This window comes from Filicampus tigris, chromosome 12 (assembly GCF_054856515.1).
Source record: "Filicampus tigris isolate MCC_2025a chromosome 12, RoL_Ftig_1.0, whole genome shotgun sequence".
Classification (NCBI taxonomy): Eukaryota; Metazoa; Chordata; class Actinopteri; order Syngnathiformes; family Syngnathidae; genus Filicampus; species Filicampus tigris.
This window is the reverse complement of record NC_141228.1, coordinates 9,705,045-9,727,680: the sequence shown is the minus strand read 5'-3', so window position 1 is coordinate 9,727,680 and position 22,636 is coordinate 9,705,045. Positions and strand designations below refer to the sequence as shown.

Sequence of the window (22,636 nt, the reverse complement as noted above, 5' to 3'; positions counted from 1 at the left end):
ACCTGGATTTCAAAGTATTAGTAGTATTTTGTTTTTTAAATATACAGTATATATATTTCTTACTTTAAGGGCCATCTGTTCACCTTGCACTAGTCGCCAGCCAATCACAGGGCACAGAAAACCATTCACGCCCACATTTACACATATGGACAATTTAGAGCCGGAGTCTCTAACTCCAGTCATCGAGGGCTGCTTTCCTGCATGTAGAAGAAATTTCCCACCTGCAACACACCTGTTTCAAATGATCAGCTGATCAGCAAGTTCTGCAGTGGCCTGATAACACTCCCAATCATTTGAACAGGAAGAAACCTCTAAAACATGCAGGAACGCGGCCCTCGAGGACCAGAGTTTGAGACTCCTGATTTGGAGTCTTCAATTAGCCAAACCTGCATCTTTTTAGAATGTTAACGTTAATGTGAGAACCCAAAGAACAAGCATGCGAGAAAATGTAAACTCCAAACTCGATTTGAACCCTGAACCTCAGAGCTGTGAGGCATATGTGCTTACTACTTATCTAGTCTAATGACAATATGACTGATGTTTATGCTGACCACAGACAAGTAGGAGTGAATTGCTGTAATTAGCACCACGTACACTCATTATATTATTAGTGTTGTATTGTAATACTATCAGAATTATTTATTTTATTACAATATATTTAATAATATGCATTTATTTTATTATTGTATTGTTAGTACTGAAGTAATTACTTTTAAATTACTATTGATCCTACAAAGCAATTTACTATTTAAAAATGACAAATAATGACTACAAATGAATGCATTAATTGAAACAATTCTCTTTTGGAACATGAGAGACTTGTTAATGATTAAGAGTGCTACACAACAGACTGTAAATGGCGCCATCATGTGGTCAACGAATGTAGGTTGTCATTCTTTTGGATAACTGGAATATATCATTAGCGCGCATGCGTACTCTAGCCGCCATCTTGGACCAATATTTACGGTGCTTCATCGGAAACGAGCAGCAGGGGACACTGTTGACTGATGCAAGTCAAGCAATGGCATACTTATCTTATCTAGCAACATTTTCGCCACTAATTTATTCTAGACGCCATAGGACAATGATAGCACATGTTAGCATCTACAATAGCCGCTAAGACTGATGATATAAATGTACGCGCAGTTAAAAGTAAGATTATGTTCAAAGGGTGCAGCGTTATAAAGGCTCCTCCGCCCACTGGCTGATGCTAGCAGGTCACGTGGTCTTCACTGTTTCGATTCAGGGTTCGGGCAGGCGGGGTCGAGATGGCGGACAATTGCAAACCTGTGTGTATTCTTTGAGAAACAAACATGCTGCAGATGTAATATTCAGCAATTCCAGTGATTGTTCTGCACTCAATTCCAGCCAAGACATGGAGATAACGTCTGATGGAGAGGCGGCGGAACGCAGGTGAGTGACAGCGGTGAATGTATCGGGCTCTCCGGACGGGTTATCGGCTGACGTTTAAAAAAATAAAAATAAAATAAAATAAAAAATAGGAAATGTTTTCAACAATGGCCACATTCGCGACGTGACTACGCTCTGCAATATTGTGTGTTCACATAGACGCCTGTCGGTCGGCTAAAGTGTTCAAGCTAACGCCTAGCTCAGCTGCTAGGCTCATTAGCTGTCAATAATTTTGACAGTTCTCAAGTTGACAGAGAAACGAGATTCATTTTTACTCGTTGAAGTGTTTGTGTGGTTGGGGCAGTGTGTGCACGGGAAGCAAGAATTTTCACCTTGTGTTTTGTCAGAAACTCTTTTTGATCAGTCTTATGAAATTTAACTAGTCAGGCCTGTCTGGTGGTGAGTGCTCACACAAACAGACAGGTCACAGTCGAGCAGTTTTCTGGTGCTGTTGCTTTGGTCTGCAACTTTGTAGCGAACTTAAGTGGAAACGCGTCCTAACCTAAGGTGAAGTAGTAAAGATGAAATGACAGTAAATGTTTTCATAAAAAACAATTTTAGGTCATAAATATAACAGATTCAAATCCAAAACGGTAATTATACTACAATACTGGTGATGTTTGGTTTGCAGTACGGTGTAAAATATTCCTTACTGTAATATATGAAGTGAATCGGTCAACAAAACGACCTCATCCTCAGATGACAAAAAAGTTTTATAAAAATAACACCAAATTCCACCAGATAGTGCCAAGCTCATACTTTTATTACTTTGGTCTGAGCACAGAAACTGCGAATAGTGATTTTCATTGAAATATTTAGGATAGGTTCTAGGGCTGAAAAAATTATTGAATTTAAGTCGTCTTTGGGGGGGACCTTTGCTTCATTTTGGTCAGTTGGTGAGTTGTTATTATTAATTTTTTTTTCATGTACCGGTAGTTCGCTTTCTTGGACCATATACATTGTTTGTTGCACTTCAAAACATTGTAAACAAAGAATACGTACAATATTGTAAACAAAGAACGCGCACACTCACACACATGCACTCACACACGTGCACATGAAAAACAATGTTAATTCTGAACCTTATCAGTCCTCTTGATTCTGGAATTTCACTCCTTTGTATGCAACTTGTACCCACTTAGACACTCACATCCCTTTCGAATAGATGCATCGTGTGATATAAGTTGTTTCTGAGAGAGAAACTTTGATGTGCTTTTTAGCCTTTTACAAAACCTCCTTCCACGTGTTAGGTGCGTCTTTAAGACATGATTCAATTTATTGCCATTGTGTGCAGTGCAGCCAAACAGCCAATTTCTTCGTCGTCGATATTTGATCCTTCCTTCCCTGTAGCATATTTCCTGACTGTTAAAAAACACATCACATGTTAGTTGAAGCCACATGACCAGTGTTTATGACCTGACCCTCAAGGAATTCGCTATCGGTTGCTCGTCCCCACAGATAAGACATTTATTTGTTATGATTTAGTGGCAGCTTCTCAGCAGCCTTCCTGTCTGCTGTCTTGAGGCAAGAGGGAGGACCTCCTATGTAGATGCGAGCCAGCGCTTGATGGCTTCAAGAAAGTCAACCTTTTTTTATTGCCACTTTGGGCGCTTCAGCGTTCCACAACTATGACGTCAAGCTAAAGATGCAAAATAGTTGTGGGGCTTGGGGAGTCAGTTAGTCAATGTCTGGGATACTGCTTATCATCCCGAGGACAATGCACCTATATTGTATCTCTGAGTGTTCCTCTGCATGCACAATGAACAGCAGATGGTTGACATAACAACATGAGGCCATGCATTGTGCTTGTTTTGCTGAAAGCACAGTGGAACCTACAATATTTATGAACACTGCAATGTTTTAAAGGAGAAATCAACATTTTTTTCAAGAATATGTTCCCAGCAGGCCCACTAGTTGAAACACGACATTCTGATCAATATTGCATTCGTGGAATATGAGTTAAGCAGCAAAATCCGCACCTCTTTAGCCATCTCAGGGGGCAGCCATTTTGTCACTTCTGTCGACTGAAAATGGCATCACAACTGCTCAGGGTTCAGGTAATGACCAATTATGGTTCAGCTTCAGAAAACAGGTCAGCTGTGATTGGTCGTTACCTGAGCCCTGAGCAGTTGTGATGTAATTTTCAGTCGACAGAAGTGACAAAATGGCCACCCCCAGAGATGGCTATAAACGGGTGTATTAACTCTTACTCAACAAGCGCAATATTTATCAGAATGCCTTGTTTCAACTAGTGGGTTTGCATAGAACATATTCTTGAAAAAAATATGTTTGGGTTGACTTCCCCTTTAAGTAACATTTTCACATTTAATTAGCAGCTGTGCAACAAAACAAAAATAAAGCAACTGCATTATGCTTTCAGCAACATGTTATTTATGTTTGGTAAAATTAATTAGTCTATGGCACTTATATTACTGGTAATCAAATTGATCCGATTATACAACTTTTGTGACATTTGACGTTAGGTAAAAACTCTAACTTAAAACTCTAAAAACTTTCAGGATCATGTGTTTTAAAGGGCTGTATCTATGACAAGATAAATGGGGGATCATTTGTGTGTCATCTATTAGCTGTCAGCACTTTGACTTTTGCTGATGTGCACTTACTGGAACTGAACAATTAATCCCTGGAAAAGTATTGTAGTTGACTTGAGTAATGAATTTGGTCACAACGCTGCAAATGCCAGCATTTTTTCTATGTCCTTCCTCATTCCTGAACTTCCTCCCTCATGTTTTTACTCCGCTGCGCGTGACCTTCCTCCCAGGCGGGAGCTCTGGAAGTTGTTGTCCAGCCTGAAGATCACAGTGGAGGGTCTCCTGTCCACTAACAATCCCAATGTTTGGTCCCGCTACGGTGGCCTGCAGCGCCTGCACAAGGACATGAACAACATTCTCAGTCATGGACTGAAGAATGAGCAGGTCAGACACTCAGGCCAGTTCAATGTTTCACTTTTTTTTTTTTTTTTTTGTCTACATGCATTGTGCTTAATCATGCAGTTTAATTATTTTTCTGGATACTGAGAATCTGTGTAGTTGGGGGAAAAAAAAAGAAAAAACATCCTTTTTAGGATTTCCTGGATGTATTCTCATTTCCAACACAACCCATTCTGTGAATCTGGTCCAATCTTTAACAGGGCAATATATTTTAATAGCACTAGTAACATTTTAAAATGCTTAATTGTCATTTAAGGATAAAGTATAATAAGATGGAATAAAATGACTCAGCCTAGGATGAGACATCATACTGTATATGTGCAGTGAACTCACAAGGAAGTGACGAGAGGGGATTGTCATTCTGTCAGATAAGTGTAGAAATAAGTTAACCATTACACAATATATAATTTAATTAAAAATGTTAAATTCAAATTTAAAATTAAAATTTTCCTGTCAGGTGAGTCTTTTCATATGCAGATTAAAGAATCAACTTTATGGTACATATTCCATTCTTCTTTTATTATCGCTTTAGCCACATTGTACTGACAATCCTGGGAAAAGACGCATGTCACTCTTAAGTACAATACAGTTGGTTCGATTTCTGGCCCTAGGTTTGTCATATTTATCCTCGCAACCTTTCTTTGACATCACAAAAAAGTCAAAGATAAAGCATATTATTAATAAGATTTTAATAAGATTTTTTTTTTGACAATTCTTGACATTCACTCTCCATTTCTCGAGAAATTGTCATTGTCTAATGGTGTACAGGACTCCCACTTCCAAACTGTAATGATTACAGTATATCAATATTTGCCTTTGAAACCAGTTCAACCTGTGACATCATAAAATTGAATTAGACTTTAAAGAAACATGAATCTCTTAAGTGCATGTACATGTTGACCTTTCATGATAGCAATCTGAACACTAAGACAGTTATGTGCCTTCCTGTTTTGAGGGAACACAGTCAGTTTTTTTAAAATCAAATTTGACTACATTGCTAGTTACATTTATGCATAAATAATGTATACTAAGCTTTTTTGTTGGGGATTGCAGGTGTATTACAAGCAGAGAGACTACTGGCCATTTGTCTGGTGTGTTCGTCACATCAGCCCTCACCTTGCCTCACATGTTGAACAGGTACATTATGATACATATACACTCATTGGGCAGATTATCGAATGCAGGCATTTAAGTCAATTAAGCAGTAGAAGAATTATGTTCTTTTACATGATTCATGTCACGTATGCATGCTGTTATAATTCTCAATTTCAATTCTTTTGATTGGAAAAAAAAAAAAGCTCTATCTCTCATATAACAGTAGACGACGCATGTGTTGTAGTTTTTAGTGTTTTCCTCATACTAGCTAAATAAGATATGAACAACAAACTATGATGTTTGGTTGATTATCATATGGGTACAGAATATCTCTGTAGTTTTTTATTTTTTAAATTGTTGTCTTGCCGTCCCTTCTTGTCATCCATCCATAGTTCAGTCAGCTGGAGCCGGTGCTGAGCAGCAGGGTGCAGAGTGCCGGTGAAAGCTACAAGGCCGAGCGCTGGTTGCTTTACAGCTTGCAGGTCCACATGTTGTCGGCTCAGCTCAAACCTCTGCTCAGGCCTCAGGGACATACGAGAAAATACTACAATGGTAAGACATTCAGTCATGAAATTGCCTTTATGATATACTATTGACGTTTATTTCCTCTACTCCTCTGTAATCATTTGCTTATTCATTCGTTTTAATTTTAGAAGATGCCTTCCTGCTCAGTGAGCCACATGTCACCGCCATGTTCCAGTGTCTTGAAGCCGTGGAGCAGAATAACCCCAAACTGTTGGCCCAAATAGACACAGTGGGGGTGGGTCTGATTTTTTTTTTTTTTTTTTTTTTTAAATTTGATTGGTTAGGAGTGGTGATTTCACATGACCTTTCACTGATTACAGATCCTAGCTCTAACCTGTTCATATTTCCATCCTGCAGCTGTCCCCTCTCAAGAACCCGCCGTGCCTCGGACTGTTGAAGAGCCAGAGCCTGTGTTTGTTGCCCGGGGCTGGCGGGCCCTGGAGAAGCGTCGACTCGGCACCCACAAGAGAGTCTTTAAACCGGAGGCTCACTACATCTAACTGCTTCCTCAGAGATGTGACTGCCACGAACACCAGCGGCAACATGATAGGAGCCAGCAACAGCACAAGTGAGGAAAGATTGCCAAGTCACAATAAGCATTGTAATCCTTTGGCCAACAACGTATTTATTTAGGAAACCTCGAGGTTCCTTTCAGAATCAAGAATTTTCTATATACCAAAGAAAATTCACAAGTTAATTCATGCAAATTAAATTTCTACTGAAATGTTTTCCAAAATTGCAGTTATTATAGTGGTGACACGGGGTGTTGGCACGTCTACCTCACAGCTCAGAGATTTGGACTCCAATCTTTGTATGTTTTTATGTGTGGAGTTGGCGTGGATTTTCTCCATGTAGTCTCACTTCTTCACACATTTCAAAAACATGCATGTTATGTCAATTGAAAACTCAAAATGGTCTATATGTACGGATGTGAGCGTGAACGGTTGTTTCCCCTTGTTCCTTGCAATTGACTTAGAATGGTCCAGGGTGTGCCCCACATCTCACCCAAAGTCAGCGGCAACGCCACAAGATGGCACCAAAGCCCTGTCTATAACGGAAAGAAGGCTAATAATTGATCTAAGGAAGTGAGTAGAATGAGAGACTAGGCTAAAGCCCGACTAAATGAAGCACACGTCAACACAGTTCCTTAACATCAAGATGCCACGAGATATTAGACATGACTTTGACCTGAGCGAAAAACAGCAAATATGTGATTTTTCTTGTGAATGACAGAGACTATGTACCAAAACGAATGGGCAAATTGCAAAAATGGGGGGAACAATGTACTCAGGTATTCTTCTTTTTTTTTTTTTTTTTCTCTCTCTCTCTTTCGCTATTCATAGCAGGACTCGTGACTTAATGTCTGCATCTGCTGTGTTCTGTTGCAGATGCTACCTCACACACCAGTAGCCTAGGTCCTCCCTGGGTGTGTTTGACCAGGCCGGAAGAGAGCGAGCGGGGTGTGACACCCCCTCCTGGACATGCGTCCATACCCTCCATGTCTCTTTCAGAGTCTCCCTCGCCCACCTCCCCACAGCCTGACACGGGAGATTCAGTTGACGGCGAATATGAGGACGGTCCAGAGTACCTGGCCATCGGCAACCTGGGTCAACGCAGTCGCCGCAGCACCCAAAGCTCCACACACAGCAGCGAGCCCAGCGAGAGCAAGGACCAGTCCCCGCAGCAGCCACCTTCGCTGGCTCTACCTCCACTCAGGCGCTCGTCATTTTCAGAGGGCCAGAGAGAGCTAAAGAGAGGGCCCCGAGGACACACCCGCTCGTTTTCTGACACGGGGATTACCCAAAAACTCAGGAAAGGTCAGTACATCTGGTGGCAGATAAATCAGTTTCAATCCTAAACGAACAAGACTCTGATTCTTGATTGTTTGATCGTACTTTGTGAAATGTTGTATTATGGCACAATTGACTAGATAAGAACTGAATTGCTATCAGTATTAGCTGAATCAATCAATATTTATGATACAAATGTGAGATGAGCATTTGATTATATTTGCTTTATTGACTCTCATAGATGAATTGGCAATTAATCCTCCAATTTGTTTTATTTTTTTGTATTTTTAATGGTATATAAGAGGCTTTTCTCAATGTTTTGACCTTTTGCTTCGTTACGAAAATAATACTGCATGGAGGAGGAGTTGTAGCATAGATGTTGCTAAACGTCCCATAGCTGGTGTGATGTTTTTCCTATTCAGTACACAAACTAGTCAAGGCTCAATCAACAGACTTGCTGTTGGTTGCAGCCCAGTAGTGCACTCTGTTTTGCTTTATTTGATTCAAGACATGATTATTTGTCAATTCCATACAGTTGATTAAATTCTTAACGAATGAAGTGATATATTATATCACTAGTAGACTATTGAATAATATGACCATTTCATTTCATGTGGTGTAATTTACGTTTGACTCAACGTAGAAACAATGTCAAATTCAGCCAAGCGAAAGCTCAAATTCGTTTTGGGAATGACTGATAGTAGAACCTTTTATCTTCTCTTTGCTCCCACTGTTTTTTCTTCTTGGTTGAGGTAACATGCTCTCTTTCTGCTCTACTTTCTTTTTCGACTGTTTGCGAGAAGGAGGGGCCCACCGGAAAATCACCATAATAATAGAGGATCCGGTAGCAGGTTGTCAGTGCAGTTCCACTGTACTCCATCACTTGAACCCTTTCAACCCTTCTTTCTTTTCCACCGCATGTGGATGAACATTCCTCATCCCTGATATCAGTTCCATTTGTGTTCATTTTGAGACCATAATGTGCACCTTCTTTGCTGTTGTGTTACATGCTCATGAGTCACATTATCTGTTATACTTCAAAGTAAAGCTGTAAAGCGGAAGTCATGTTATTTCAGTTATTTCTTGTGATCTATACAATAGTGTATTTAATGGAGATCATATCAAATCTTAGCAGGCATAATTTTGTCTCTGCATGCAAGCAAAAAACGCTATCATTTTGTTTAAACAAAAAAAAAAAATCACTTAGCCATTTTATTTTCCACTTTATGAATGTTGTGGTTTTCATGATAGTGAAAGTCTGCAGCACTAAATATGGATGCTTTATCCCTCAGAAACGGGGAGTGAAGAATGCTGCATTAAGGAGTACAGCCCTTTCTCACCTCAGCGCAGTGACACCAGCACGCCCACTTCCCTTTACATGGAGTCTCGTAAGTTTTGATGTCCTGACACGGCATATCTTCCTCAGCTTGTATAAAAGAAATGGGATGTTATGAAATTTTGTGTGTTTTCAATAGAGCGACAGTCAGTGTTGGACTTTGCTGACAGGCAAACTAAACAATAATTCAATTGAATCAGTGTTCCGCTGCTATATCGCAGTAGTTCATTGTTTTTGCCCCTGCTATTTCGTGCATTTTTAAGCAGTAGTTTAAAAAAAAATATATATATATTTTTTGTTATTACTGTAATGTCACTTATGTGTCAGAACAGACAGCCACAGTCTCTGATTCATTTTCCAGTATGGGTGGGCGATATTGCAAAAATAAAATGTCAAGATTTTCAATTATAAAGTCACGATTTCAATTTTATCACGTTTTTTTAATTGATAAGAAATACAAATTAACTTACACATGAAATAAGAAAAATATTGAATAAACACACATTTGTTTGTAAAAATGAACACAGTAATGAATAACCTTTATAAAGAAAAATAAATTATAAAGCAGCAAAGTACTTGAATAGCACAATAACAAAAGTCACAGTTCTGTTTTCAAGTAATCTAATACAATCACAATAAACATGTGATCAAAAACAAAATGTAGCAGAAAAGTTTTAATAAGTGTGTGGGGGGGTAAAACTATCAAGATTCTTTTTTTTTTTTTTTTTTTTTAATTTATTTAATTTGTTTGTATTTATTTATTGATTGATTGATTTTATTTTATTTTTTACCACCCAGTTTTCCATACAGGGCCTCTCTTTTTTGCTGATTTTGACCTGTTGGGTGTGGGTGTGGAAAGCATTCCCTGCGATAAACTGCAAAGAATTTTTGTCTTATGGTTTGATGGCATTCTGTTTTTGAGTATGTTTTTCTTCTGTTTGCTTCAGATGATTCCCAGTACAGCAGGACACCAGATGGTTTGTTCAGAAAACCATCAAAAGGCCAAAGCCTCATCAGCTACCTGTCAGAGCAGGACTTTGGCAGCTGTGCTGACCTTGAAAAGGTGCTCAACTAATAGCACTTGATGCTGAACTCATTATGACCAGATAACAAAAATGATCACCTCTTAAAACGAGCTTGTTTCTTTTTTGATTATGCAGGAGAACGCTCACTTCAGCATCTCCGAGTCCCTTATAGCAGCCATCGAGCTGATGAAGTACAACCTGCGGCGTCAGCAGGAAGAGGGTGAGGAGGAAGGAGACAGCGACTCTGAGATTCAGCAGCTCAAGCAGAAGATCCGCTTGCGAAGGCAGCAGATCCGTCGCAACCGCCTGCCGCCCTGCACGACCTCCCAGCACCGTAAGCTGCAGTTACACCACACACATTTACACTACACCCTAAATGTGTGTAGTTCGTCCATAAGGTTTCATAAATAATGTGCCTACTAGTCCAAACCCCGATTGATTATTTAATCAATATTTAAATAGGACATGTGTGTTATTGGAAAAAAAAAAATCCTCCAATAGGTGAATCTGCAGGTGCTGAACCGCTAGTATCTGCGGGGGGGGGGTCCACTGTCTTCATGTACTGTATATCAATCTACTTCTGCTGGTTTGTAGTTTTCCACTCAACTGATAGCAGCGGATCACGGAGGAGCTCCCAGGACTCCCATCACGGCCTGTCCGATTCTGACTCTGCAGAGGAGGTGGAGGAGTGTGAATTACGAGGTACGAAGAAGGACGGAATTCAATTCCGTCGATTAATAGGAAGCTACGGGTCCACATTCATAACCCCTTCATCACATTGTCTTCATACTGCTAACTTAACATGTCACCGTTAATCATTTACCATACATAAATGTGAAGGTTGCAGAATAGCTGGGTTGCAGTGTTTGTGTCTTTGTAATGTTTTACCAGTCCCTATCTCGGAGTTATTAAGCCATGACAGTGCAAAACAAACACATTTTATGATGTGTATTTAGCTCTGACTAAGAAGCCTATTTTGGATTCTGATGTGTAGTGGTGGGGTTGCAAATGATTTGGTTTAGTGTTCCTAGTTCCAAACATGTCATGGAAATATATGAACTTGCTTTGTTTTGATTATTAACGTCACTCACGGGTGACTTGTGTGCATGTATATGTGTCTTTTGTATGTTACATGTGCTTCATATTGTGCGTCTTGCGGCCTGGGTGACAATGTACATGTGCGCACGTGTGTTTGCATGCAACACAAGCAATATTTGTTTGTGTTTTGAAATGTTGGTGCTGTGTGGTGACGGCGGTGCTGAGTGTTAGTTTTTGTCTCTTAGATGGCTGTGAGGGTCAGTCCCTGCTGGCGGTGTCTCAGAACGGCCTCTCCTTGTCACTTGCCTCCCTCTTCTCAGGTATCTGCTGGCTTTTCAGAGGGGCGAAGTTCCCCGGGATGGAAATGCGCATCTTGACTCCAAACTGAGAAATTCTGTCTCATAGGTTGTCCTGATAAATTGGTTCCCGCAGCTTACTTCAATAATAATAACAATTAGCTGAGTCAAATCTGTTTAGTGGTCATGTTACGTGTTTTGTATCACAGAAGAATGTGAGCATGAATTTGTTTTCAATTTGGAGTCAAGTTGGCAAGGTTTTGTTCAGGTGATTGTTGCTGAGTGCTCTGGTGTTTTTTGGAGGGTGCTGATGCCTTTGGGGGGGACTGGTTAGTTAGACCATTTGTATAGCTGCCATCCATCCACTTGTGTGTCTTCATTTCCTTCGTCAGGCTTTCAGAGGCCTTCTGGAGGCCAAGTAGCTGTCATTCTTTGAGTCACACATTACCATCCCTTCCTTTAGTCCAGCTCAATTCTAACTACTTTTTGCTTGGAGTTATGATGGTGAAATGGCCATTTTAATTACCCTTTCAGTGTCACGTCAGAAAACCATAGTACACGAGATCTGTTCTTCAGTGAAAAGTGTGGACGCAAATCAGAATGTGCCGTGGTCTATCGCTAAACTACATTAACGCAGTTTTAAAGTCATAATTACAGTAAACTGGCCATAAATAGAATTTAAAAAAATATATAATCCTAAACTGACCGTTCCTTCTTGTGCCACATGACTGTGTAGTCTTTCAACCCTGTGCAAACTGAGGACTCCTTGTCCTGTACATCTGAATACTAATGACTGATTTGTAAATTAGATCTTAGTTTATGTTGATGTTCTTTGACAAATAAAACATGATCCTCATTTTTGATTTACAAAATTGAGTTTAAAAACGGTGTGCTGCTTAGCATTTGTAGTAAGTAGTGTTGTATGATCTGTGGTGAAATATCGTCAACTTAAAAGTAGCTTATAGATACTTTTATAGTATAGCAAGGTTTGTACTCCTGATATGATATGCCCTGATTAGTTCAGTTTCTCATTTTTAATGTTGTCGTATGTTCCAGAAGCAGACATAAAGCGCAGCGTAAGCTCCAGCAAGTCTTTTCTGAGCTCAGAGTCAATGTAAGTGAAAAATATTTTTAATGCCATTATGTCTTGCAATTGTGATGAGAATGTGTTTTATTTCAATCAGATATTCTTCAGATTCAGAAACATGAACTGTTCTTCGACATGGAGCATAATACTCAAATATAACACTTTCGAATAACAGTTAGACATTACTGACATTTTTACATCCAACTGCATGTTCTTGAAATGTAGATTGTCACAGAAGGCTTTTTAGTTATGTTGTCTCAGTCTGAACACTAGAGAGCACAACATATACGGTTCATCGCAACTAAAACATAGTAATCTTTAATACTGTAGCGAAAGTAATGAACACATTAACTTTTGTTTACAGGGTGTCACACATGAAATGCAGTTGCACTGAATTACAAGCCAGCATTAATTACACGACCAAACTGGTGTAGAAACAAACAAAATACAACCAAAGTGACAGAGATGAATGGAGCTACCTGCAACATAGTTTCATCCTAACAGCAGGCAAACAACTATAAAATTAGCTAAGTGTGCAAAAAGGTGTATTCCTGTCAACAAAAAGCCACTTTTGGCCACACAGATCACAGTTTGTGCTCATAACAATTAATGAACGCTGTTATGAGCATGTTGCACTATAAAATACAGTCGACGAAAACCCAATTATCAACTATTCTGGAGGACCATGGAGAAAAAAAACACGACTCACCACTGAGCATGCAGAGTGGAACAGGCGAATCGCAAAGTTTGGCGCTTGCCGGACGTCGATGTCTGAGCGGTGTTTATCATCCATTTTTCCGACCATAATTTGCAGTCGCTTAAAAGTGTTGTTGCTCGGAAGGTATATGTCGGGGTTGTTTTTTTATTAGGTGGTATTAGTATCGGTGTGTCCTTTTGTTCCTGCGTTAATTCCGTGATTCTCCTTCAGTTCCACCTCCTTCCTTCAATCCAACTCTGCGGAGTCGGTCGCCATGGGTTTGCTCAGACAGTTTGAGGGCATGCAGCTTCCTGCCGCATCAGAGCTTGACTGGCTGGTTCCAGAACATGATGCGCCACAGAAAGTATGTCTTCCAACATTGTTGTCAAAATTGGGGACGCTACAACTAAAAGTCATAACTCGGTTTGTCGGCCGTTTCTCAGCTGCTGCCCATCCCAGACTCTCTTCCCATCTCTCCTGACGACGGAGAGCATGCAGACATCTATAAGCTAAGGATTCGGGTACGAGGCAACCTGGAGTGGGCGCCGCCCCGACCGCAAATCATCTTCAACATTCACCCGCCACCCAAGTACGTGAGCACCAGCATTTTCGTTTGTTTGCCTACCATTTTGTGTTGTTTGAAACGGATCTCATGCTAAAGAAAACACATTTTCCGCTTCAGAAAATGAACTGATTTCATGTTCTTCAATCAGGAGGAAGATCATTGTAGCAAAACAGAATTATCGCTGTGCTGGCTGCGGTACTCGCATTGACCCAGGTACAATACGCTACTACAGCTGTCTCGACGCTGATCGTCGAATGTGACTCTCACGCATTTCTATAGCAACCCTTTCATCCTTTGTGGCGCAGACTATATTAAGAGACTCCGTTACTGCGAGTACCTTGGTCGTTACTTCTGCCAGTGCTGCCACGAGAATGCGCAAGTAGTGGTTCCCGGTCGAATTCTGATGAAGTGGGACTTCAGCAAATACTACGTGAGCAACTTTGCCCGTGACTTGCTGAGCAAGATTGCTGGAGACCCGCTCTTCAACCCAAATGACATCAACAGCGGCCTCTACAAGAAAGTTAAAGCTCTGGAGTCTGTCAGGGTGAGCCATGATAATGTCAAGGAAATCTTGCTGAACACTTGACAGCAAGTTGAAAATATAGAGCAAGCAGTGGCTGTGGACAAAATGTGGGCTGGTGAGTGAGAAAGATCCTAAATGTGTAGTGGAAGCTGTGCGGCTAGAGATGAATAGGTTGGCAAAGCAGAATGAATGAAACGTTGCAATTCACGCCAGCTATTAGGATGACGCTGAGAAGGCGTTATACCCGTCGTTGCTGCCCAGTGGTGAACAGTAGGAGGCGAAGTGATGTACCAAATAGCTCCTGTAGAGTAAGATAATTGAATAAAATGAGATATGGGGATATTGTATTACACCTGATATACAATACATTGGAAGGTATCCACTATATGCGGATTATCACATGAAAAAAAAAAACAAGTTGGCGGGCTTTTTGTGTGTTACGATAACTAGCTTAACTACTGGATAATGACATCATGGTTTGAAGCTCATATATTTTTCTTTATAGCTGGTGAGGTCAGACAAGAATGGTATAGAAAACACAAATGAAGCCTAAACATGGGATGTTGGTAGCTGTTGTGCAAAACACAATTTGTAGACGTTTAAAGTTCCTTACTTCCTACGGGTGCTTTGTCCCATTCTCCTGCACTACCGGCAATCTTTTTCCACATTTTATGTTAGAACTTCTTCCAAAGCTGATCAAATACACGTTTCCTTCAAATTCAAAATACAACATATGACAAAGGCATTGTTAAAACGTAATTCAAGGCGTTTCTGCTTTGTTGACTTTTTTTTTTTTTTTTTTTTTGTAGATATTGAGAATGCAGCTGTTTCATATGAAAACTCTCTTCAGGACATGTCGCCTCTCAAAGGAGTAAGCTTTGTAATTCACCCTCTGGTCACATCATTTGGGCCAATGTGTACAAAATGTCACTTCCTGTGTGACACCAATTATAATGTGTGCATGCTTGTCATCTCTCAGGGTTCTTGAGCAGTTTGACACGCTTCCCTGTCACCTGACTGAGGACCTGCACCTTTTCTCCCTGAATGACCTTTTGTCAGTGCGCAATGGAGATTTGGCCCCCCGAATGAGGGAGTTGCTTAAACTCGGCACTGTGCACGTAGCAGGCTGCGTGGTAAGAGAACCTTGGGTTTTATTCAGAATATGGACTGTTTATTTCTTGACTTCTAATGTTTTTTGACACTATAACTGATTTTAAAGGGCTTTATTTACTTTGTCCTGTTCTGCCCTCATGTCTTCCAAAATGCCAACTTTTCTGTTAGTTCTTTGTGGAGAATAAATACTGTTCTTGTTATGACCATTAAACAAATTACCGTACAAGTGGTTCTTGGTTTACGGCGGCGCTATAACTTTAATTTATTCGCAAGTCAGAATGTGTCGTTTACCTAAGCCAGGGCACATATTTCACGTTAGAAAAATCACATGGGACACAACCAAGCAACAATGCGCAAAATATATTTACACTGAAATAATTATGATCTTGGTTACATGCTTTATGTGAAATCATCGCAAAACTATTTTGTTGTAGGGATGGCAACATGTGGGAAAATAGTTTAATTGAGGATAAAGCCCTTCAGTTAATGGATGGATGGATGTACATTCTGCCATCTAGTGGAAGAGCGTTTAACTGCTCTGCCTTTCACTATAAGTCGCTGGTACACTTTGTATGTATAGATGAAACAAAATGTATTTGTAGTAAATAAATAATTTAAGGAGCAGCAAAGTGAAATTGGATTATTTTCAGCAATGCACCTGATGATCTCTTATCTTACACTATTATGGCTGAGGAATCACTGATCTACTGTATACTAATGCAGTTCTAAAGTCATAATTGCAGTAATGCATATTTTGTATTTAGCAACACTTTCTTGTAGACCATAAATGCAAAGGAGAAATTCCAAGTATGGCCATAACTGACTGCGCCTTTACATCACGTCACAATGTGTTCTTCCATTGCTACGCAAATAGTTCATTGAGTCTTGAAACTAAGTTAAGACCTTCTTTTATGGAGAAGCCCCTGTATGGATGAATTTTGTCAGCAAGCAATAGGAAGTACTTCATTTTGGTTATCTGTGTCCAGTAATAATACTCTTGCTCCTTTCTGTGTTGATATACTCCAGTTGTGCCAGGCAAAGGGCTTCGTGTGCGAGTTCTGTGGCAACGACAAAGACATCATCTTCCCCTTTCAACTGAGCAAGTGCCAGCGCTGCGAAGGTGAGCCCTCTCTGCTGGTAGCAGGCCTGGGCGGCCTACGAGTGCCCCCTCGCCGGGGCTCGGCTCCCGTTATCTGGATAGACTGGAAGATCTCCAACCCTCGTAGGCTGGCTAAGGCCCTCTTCAAGGACCGGCGGGAGGGAGAGGGCGGGGAGGAGGATTTAGAATCCACTGACAGCGGGGACCAAGAGGAGTCAACAACCAACGTAGAACCGAGAAAAGAAAAAGCGGTATTGTTTCGACGCTTCTCTCCTGGGAAATTAACAAAAGCGTTTACCTGGCACCACGAAACTGAAGAGGAGCAGGAGGTGACAGGAGGGAGCGATTCTGAGAAGGATGGCAGGGAAGAGGGTGATAAAGGAAGCGAGGAGCGAGACGAGGTTTTCAGCAAAGACATGGCTAAGAGTGAGGAAGTGGAGGAGGCTCATTCAAAAAGAATCAGTTTACTTAAAATTCTGCACTTAGAGCGACTGAAGCAGAGCCTCTCGAAGAGTGACAGGAAGAACAGTGACGGCGAGACGTGTAGCAGCCAGGAAAGTTTAGAGGAAGTGGGAACTGCTCCAGGGAGGAAGGAGAGATGGTTTGGCCGTATAGGCAAGAACTTCTCTAAAGGAGACCCCAACGACGGCAAAACAGAAGCGAAAGAGGAAGAAAAACATGAAGAGCCTGAGAGACTATTGTCTGAGCCAGAGGTGGAAGAGGGGAAAGGTGTAAAAGAGGCGGAGGAGAGCGAGGGAAAAGCGGGGAAATTGGCAGTCTCCAAAGTGCTGAAACAGCAGGCCGTGTTCTCCCAAGAGCCGAGCGTGACAGACGAGGACAGCGGCGGCGCGGACGACGGGCAAGCGGATTCAGCTCCCATCCAAACGAACTGGCGAGCTCGAAAGACTCGTAGAGCCCGCAGAGTCACGAGAGGCAGGCAGACGTGTGAAGGGAAGAAGGGCGATGGCGGCCAATGAAGAGACGCTCATGGATGAGAAAGAACAGAGTCAAGTGGCTCTGTACAGTTCAGCACCAAGTGATTCGAATTTGAAGTGACTCATTTTATTTGTTGAATGGGTATTTTGTAAAGTGTATTTTCCATTTTTTGACAGCAGAGCTGCTGAAGCAGCAACTTAAGTCACTGTGTACATTTGACAAAAGCTCAGGTTACGGGTTCTCTTATTTATTGTCTTTGCTTTTTTCTGTGTGGAAAGCATTCGACCACAAATGTTTCTATTTTCAGAACGATAAATGGAGTTAACTTTATTGAATTTGTCTTTTTTGAGACAAAATTGGATTAACTGCAAAGCCGCAATTAGACACGTTGATGAAAATTGTTTTGAAATCTTATTTTTCAGGTGAAGGTCAGTTTGCACTCTTTTAGATTCTTTATTAAGCCTTTGGGTTACTCTCCTTTCAATGGCACTTTCCCCAGTCCTCCGGCTGTGTGGTAGTTTCCCCATTTGTTCCTCCCAACTCTCAGCACTTTGGTGGTTTTTAGGAATTTCTAAATGTTGGTCATGCGGCTTGTGAATGCATAGATTATGGACTGCTATTATTTGTTGGCACCTGTTTGCTGGTGGATGACTTTGGGTGAAGATGTTGGGCTTACTCAGGCTGCAGTGTCCACTTCTTCCTTGTTTTGCTCCAACTGCCTTCAGCTTGTTCCTTTTTGGGGTAGCTGCATGTTTAAGGAAGCCAAAACTTAAAAACAAATGTAAGACCACTCTTTCATTCACAAATGTGTCAAGGAGTCAACATATCGTAGTCTTTGAGAAAGAAATTGTTCAATATATTATTGATTATCCCATGCAAAGTAAGTATGAAACACTCCTACGGCTTGTACTGCACACTATTTAAATATATGTACTCCACAAAATCAACGTGTTATTTTATATTTAAATGAGAACATTTGAGTCAAAGCCATTTTAAAGTATAATTAAGGACTTCATTTTGAAAAATCACATTTATGGATATTTTTGGCTCTGTGGACTTTCTGTTTTTTAACTCATTCACTGCCAGATATTTCCAGACCCTTTTTTTTACCCTAAGATTTGAAAAAAAATATAAATAAATTCCTGGGATAGAATGGCTGGACTGTGAAAAGACAAATGAATTTGTCTTTGGCAGTGAATGAGTTTAACAGAACCCACAACATCAACTATCAACACAAAAGGGCGGGAGAAGTGAGTCCGATGTTCAATTTATTCAAATCTCATAAACAACAGGCACACTGTGTTTCAGCTGACTGTGTCGAAAGACCAGAAAAACAACAGAACAGTGACAGAAAAGAGGTCGAAAAATGGCACCTTGTACAGGCAGTGTGAAGGGGCTTAATCTTTACACTTCTGCATTTCAGTTGGAACATTTCTCAGCATGTTGCACTTTCATTCCTTTTTAATTGTCTGGTAGTGACACCATCATTACAGATTGCAGCGGTATTGAAGCCATTTTATGTTCATTTTAGTTTGAATGTGATGTGTGTGGTTTTTTTTTTTTCAACATTTTGACATTCCCATGCTGTTATTTGAGTTTCATTCCACATGAACATGAAATAAACGCCTTTTAGAATATTTTACTCCATTTTTTTTTGTCTCAGTCCCTCATAGTTGGTCATAAGTGTGGAAGTTGTGTTTATGCTGCGTAGTGGGTGAAGGACTGGATGTGTCTGAACTGGTTAAAAGCGCGGTCGACAATGTCCTCCTTCCTGCTTGCTATTCCCTCCTGCTTCTCACCTTTGCACCTTTTTATAGTCTGCCTCTCATTCTGATTGGCTGGCACGGTTCCCCTAAGGCAAAACTGGTTGAACTGGTTATTTTGCGTGAACCATGTTTGCTCTCTTTTACACCCTTGTTATGTCCCTTAACAACATCACAGCTAACTTGTTTTTCTATGATCTTTCTCCACGCAGACTGCCACGCTTGCTACCACCGCGTCTGCTTCAGGGCCACCAAGGACTGCCCCCGTTGTCGGAGGCTGGCCGAGCGCCGCGAGAGGATGGCGCGCAGGAACATGGAGCAGCAAGAGGACGAGGGTGGCGGAACTTAGTGGGAAAACGTGGAGACAAGTAGCAAAAGAGCACAATGTGACTGATTGTAATGCCTCCGTTGCCCCCATTCAACCTGGCCATGTGCTTTGTCAAACTAACTGCTATTTGTCACAAGCACCTTTCACTCTAGCACTTAACACTGGAGAAAGTGTCCAATGTGAACAAGGAGATTTGTGCAGCTTTTGCGAGAAGTGAGTGCCGCTACGCTATGCCAGGTGAGATGTTGCAATTCCTCTACGAAAATGGCAAGCTGTGGCGCAGCGCCGTGCCACGCAGCTAAAATTGTTCAGTTTCATTCGCACTTACATGTTTTCCACTGTAGTAAAACATGCACAGCTGATAACCCAGGGTTGATGTCTTTTTTTTTTTTTTTTTTTTTTTTAACTGGCAACAGTTGCTTTTTACGTGGTTCAGGCATATTAAGGACTATTTGTTTTGTTTTAAAATAGATTAATTATTTTTAAAAAATCAAGTTAAAAGAAAAAACATGTTTTTTGGTTTTTTTAAAATGTAATTTTAATGGATATTTTTAGTGTTTATTTGTTTAGTTGTTTTAAGCCATAGACTGGTGTGCCTCAAGACCAAAATGATTTGCAGCGCTAACTAGCCAGGCTAACTGTAGAGCTTGCCACTAAAGATGGGGACGAGCCAGCAGAAATGGTACAACCACGACAGAACTCGCGAATAAGCTTAAATTTTGGGCAGAACTTTGCTGCATTCTAGGCTGCTGGGAAGTAGGAAACCCCCTTGTGGAGTGTTCCATGTCTGACTGCCTCAGCTAGCCTTTTGTGTAGATCAAGGTACATTTAAAATGGATGCGCTGAAAGCTAGTGGGCATGCTGACAACAACCCTCAGCTTTATTTTTTTGTTTGTTTTGTATTTGTTTTGTTTTTAAATAGCAGACAAAGGATACATCTTAGAAACAATTTACTACTTTTGAGTTTTTGGGAACATAGCATTATTTGCCAATCCTAAGGCATGAGTCAAAACTAGATCCAAACAAATGCTAGCAGCGTGGTGAAAGCTAGGAAAGAGTTATTGACCTAGCAAGAGCTAGCAGCACAGATTGTTTGGACTAGATTTAGCTGTTGAGCTAAAACCAGGACTGAAAGACTGACTTAAATCCAGCAGCAGACCGTAAGGGAGGAGTGGGTTAGCAGTTGAGCTAAAGCGAGGGCAGAGTTAAAACAAACAGCCTTCCGGTGAGATTTCAGGGTGATTAAAACATTCTTAATGCGCTCATTGTTTTGTTCCACTTTGCATAGTGTGTTCTCATTAGACTGACTTGATTTAGTATGTCTACCTGCTGTACTTTATGCACAAAGGTTTACACAAGCCTAATCAGCACTTAACTTTTTTCTCCAAATGCCGCTGAAGTGGCGTTCCTGAAGAAGTTTATTGCACTGATGTTTTTGTTTGTTTGTGGGAGAGGGGTATGGCTATGTCACTTGTGGGATTAGTTTCTGATGTTTATCAGAACATTATTCTTCACTCTCCCATCACTGGTGTGCACAATAGCGTAGATGCTCTCCATCCCTAATGCACGTTATTAATTGAATCAATAGCCAAGCCTAAATGGCCCTTTTGTTTGTTTGGTTTTTTTTCTTCAAAAGATTCTGTTACCACATAAATCAAGATATGGTAATAACCGAAGGTATTGGAAAACCACAAAAAGTGAACTTTTTGTTTTCAATCCTTTGCCTTACCATTACAAACAATGTCATGCTGACTTGTTTGGTCCTATTTGTAGGCCCACGCCAAGGAGACCAAAGTACTATCGTCCTTAATGAAATCTGTCCACTAGCATCACAGAGACCAACTTAACATGAATTTCCAGCATAGCCTCTTCTGCTTTTATTGGATGTTCAGTGCCCACCACTCTTTGTGTGATTGAAAGTGTACAAAATACTACAGATGAAATTATTTTCTAATATTGAAATTTCAATTGTTATAATGATTATTGTTTGTGTTATTTTATCATTGTTACAGAATTTTGACAATAAAAGAATGGCCAGACTGTTGATGCGGGGTTGGTGTTTATTTGCTGCACTCATGCCACTCAATGAATATGCCTGCCAGCCATCAGAGTTCATAGTTATAACCCACAGTTTGCTGACAAACACACACACATGCAGAGTGTTGTTTATTCTGGTAAGGGCCAAACACTTAGCACAAGAGCCCCCAACCGTGCGTTGCAGGGCATTTTTTGAAGGAACAAAAATTTTTACTGATCAAGGTAAAACATTGAGATAGATGAATATACAATGTCAGAGAAAATAAAATCTGTATCTAAAGAGGAAGGCAACCCCCCAAAAATCTTTACAATAATATGTTCTATGCAGCCCCACTAGTCTAAACACTTGACACAATTTCTAATTGATAATGTGTTTGTGGAATATGAGTTAAACAGTAATATCCACGCGTTTTTGTCCATCTCACGGGGGCGGCCATTTTGTCACTCGCTGTCGACTGAAAATGACACCACAGTTGCTTGGGGCGCACGTAACAGCCAATCATGGCTCACCTCTTATCTGAATCTGAGCCATGAGCGACTGTGATGTCATTTTCATTTCACAGCATATGACAAAATGCGATGGCTAAAACTCATATTCCACAAATGCAGTATTAATCAAAATGCTGCATAGAGCATATTATCATAATTACATTGTTGTGGTTGACTTCTGCTTTAAGGGACAATATCGGCAGTCCTACGTAAGAATGAATTTATTTGCTATTCGACCGCACATCTACTGACGTGCTGTAACGCGAAAAACTCACCCTGTATTGTATTTTGAAGCTCAACATTCTGTACTGTATTGTTTTTTCTTTTTTTTTTAAATATTGAACCACATCAAATAATGACATGATTGTCATGGAAGAAGTGAATGGCAAGAAAGGGAAGAAAAAGTCAACAATAAAGAAGTGTTGACATTTTGAGACAGAGACAGACTGTGACAGAGAGCAGCATGTTCCTCAGAAGTGAGTGATTCCATATTCTTTTCCTCACATTTTAAGTGAATCATTTAATTTTTGTAT

At 40.5% G+C, this 22,636-nt stretch overlaps 1 protein-coding gene across 7 annotated transcripts; it reads left to right on the top strand.

Annotated features, from left to right (window-relative positions):
• The first annotated feature begins 964 nt into the window (after positions 1-964).
• On the top strand, positions 965-21,621 carry rubcn (rubicon autophagy regulator). Of its 7 annotated transcripts, none has more exons than XM_086047687.1 (22): positions 965-1,289; positions 1,369-1,413; positions 4,193-4,346; positions 5,415-5,498; positions 5,849-6,008; positions 6,110-6,216; positions 6,339-6,549; positions 7,370-7,798; positions 8,575-8,622; positions 9,064-9,159; positions 10,055-10,170; positions 10,268-10,466; positions 10,727-10,834; positions 11,416-11,490; positions 12,523-12,580; positions 13,482-13,614; positions 13,694-13,839; positions 13,964-14,028; positions 14,121-14,359; positions 15,148-15,209; positions 15,318-15,471; positions 16,478-21,621. In XM_086047687.1, exons 2-22 carry the CDS (start codon positions 1,376-1,378, stop codon positions 17,525-17,527), a joined length of 3,732 nt encoding a protein of 1,243 aa, XP_085903813.1. In that variant the 5' UTR covers positions 965-1,289; positions 1,369-1,375; the 3' UTR covers positions 17,528-21,621. The 7 variants fall into 7 exon arrangements, with proteins under 7 accessions (XP_085903813.1, XP_085903814.1, XP_085903815.1 ...); XM_086047688.1 differs by having other exon boundaries at positions 965-1,413; positions 16,478-16,571; positions 19,462-21,621; XM_086047689.1 differs by lacking the exon at positions 8,575-8,622 and having other exon boundaries at positions 965-1,413; positions 16,478-16,571; positions 19,462-21,621.
• The last annotated feature ends 1,015 nt before the right edge of the window (positions 21,622-22,636 follow it).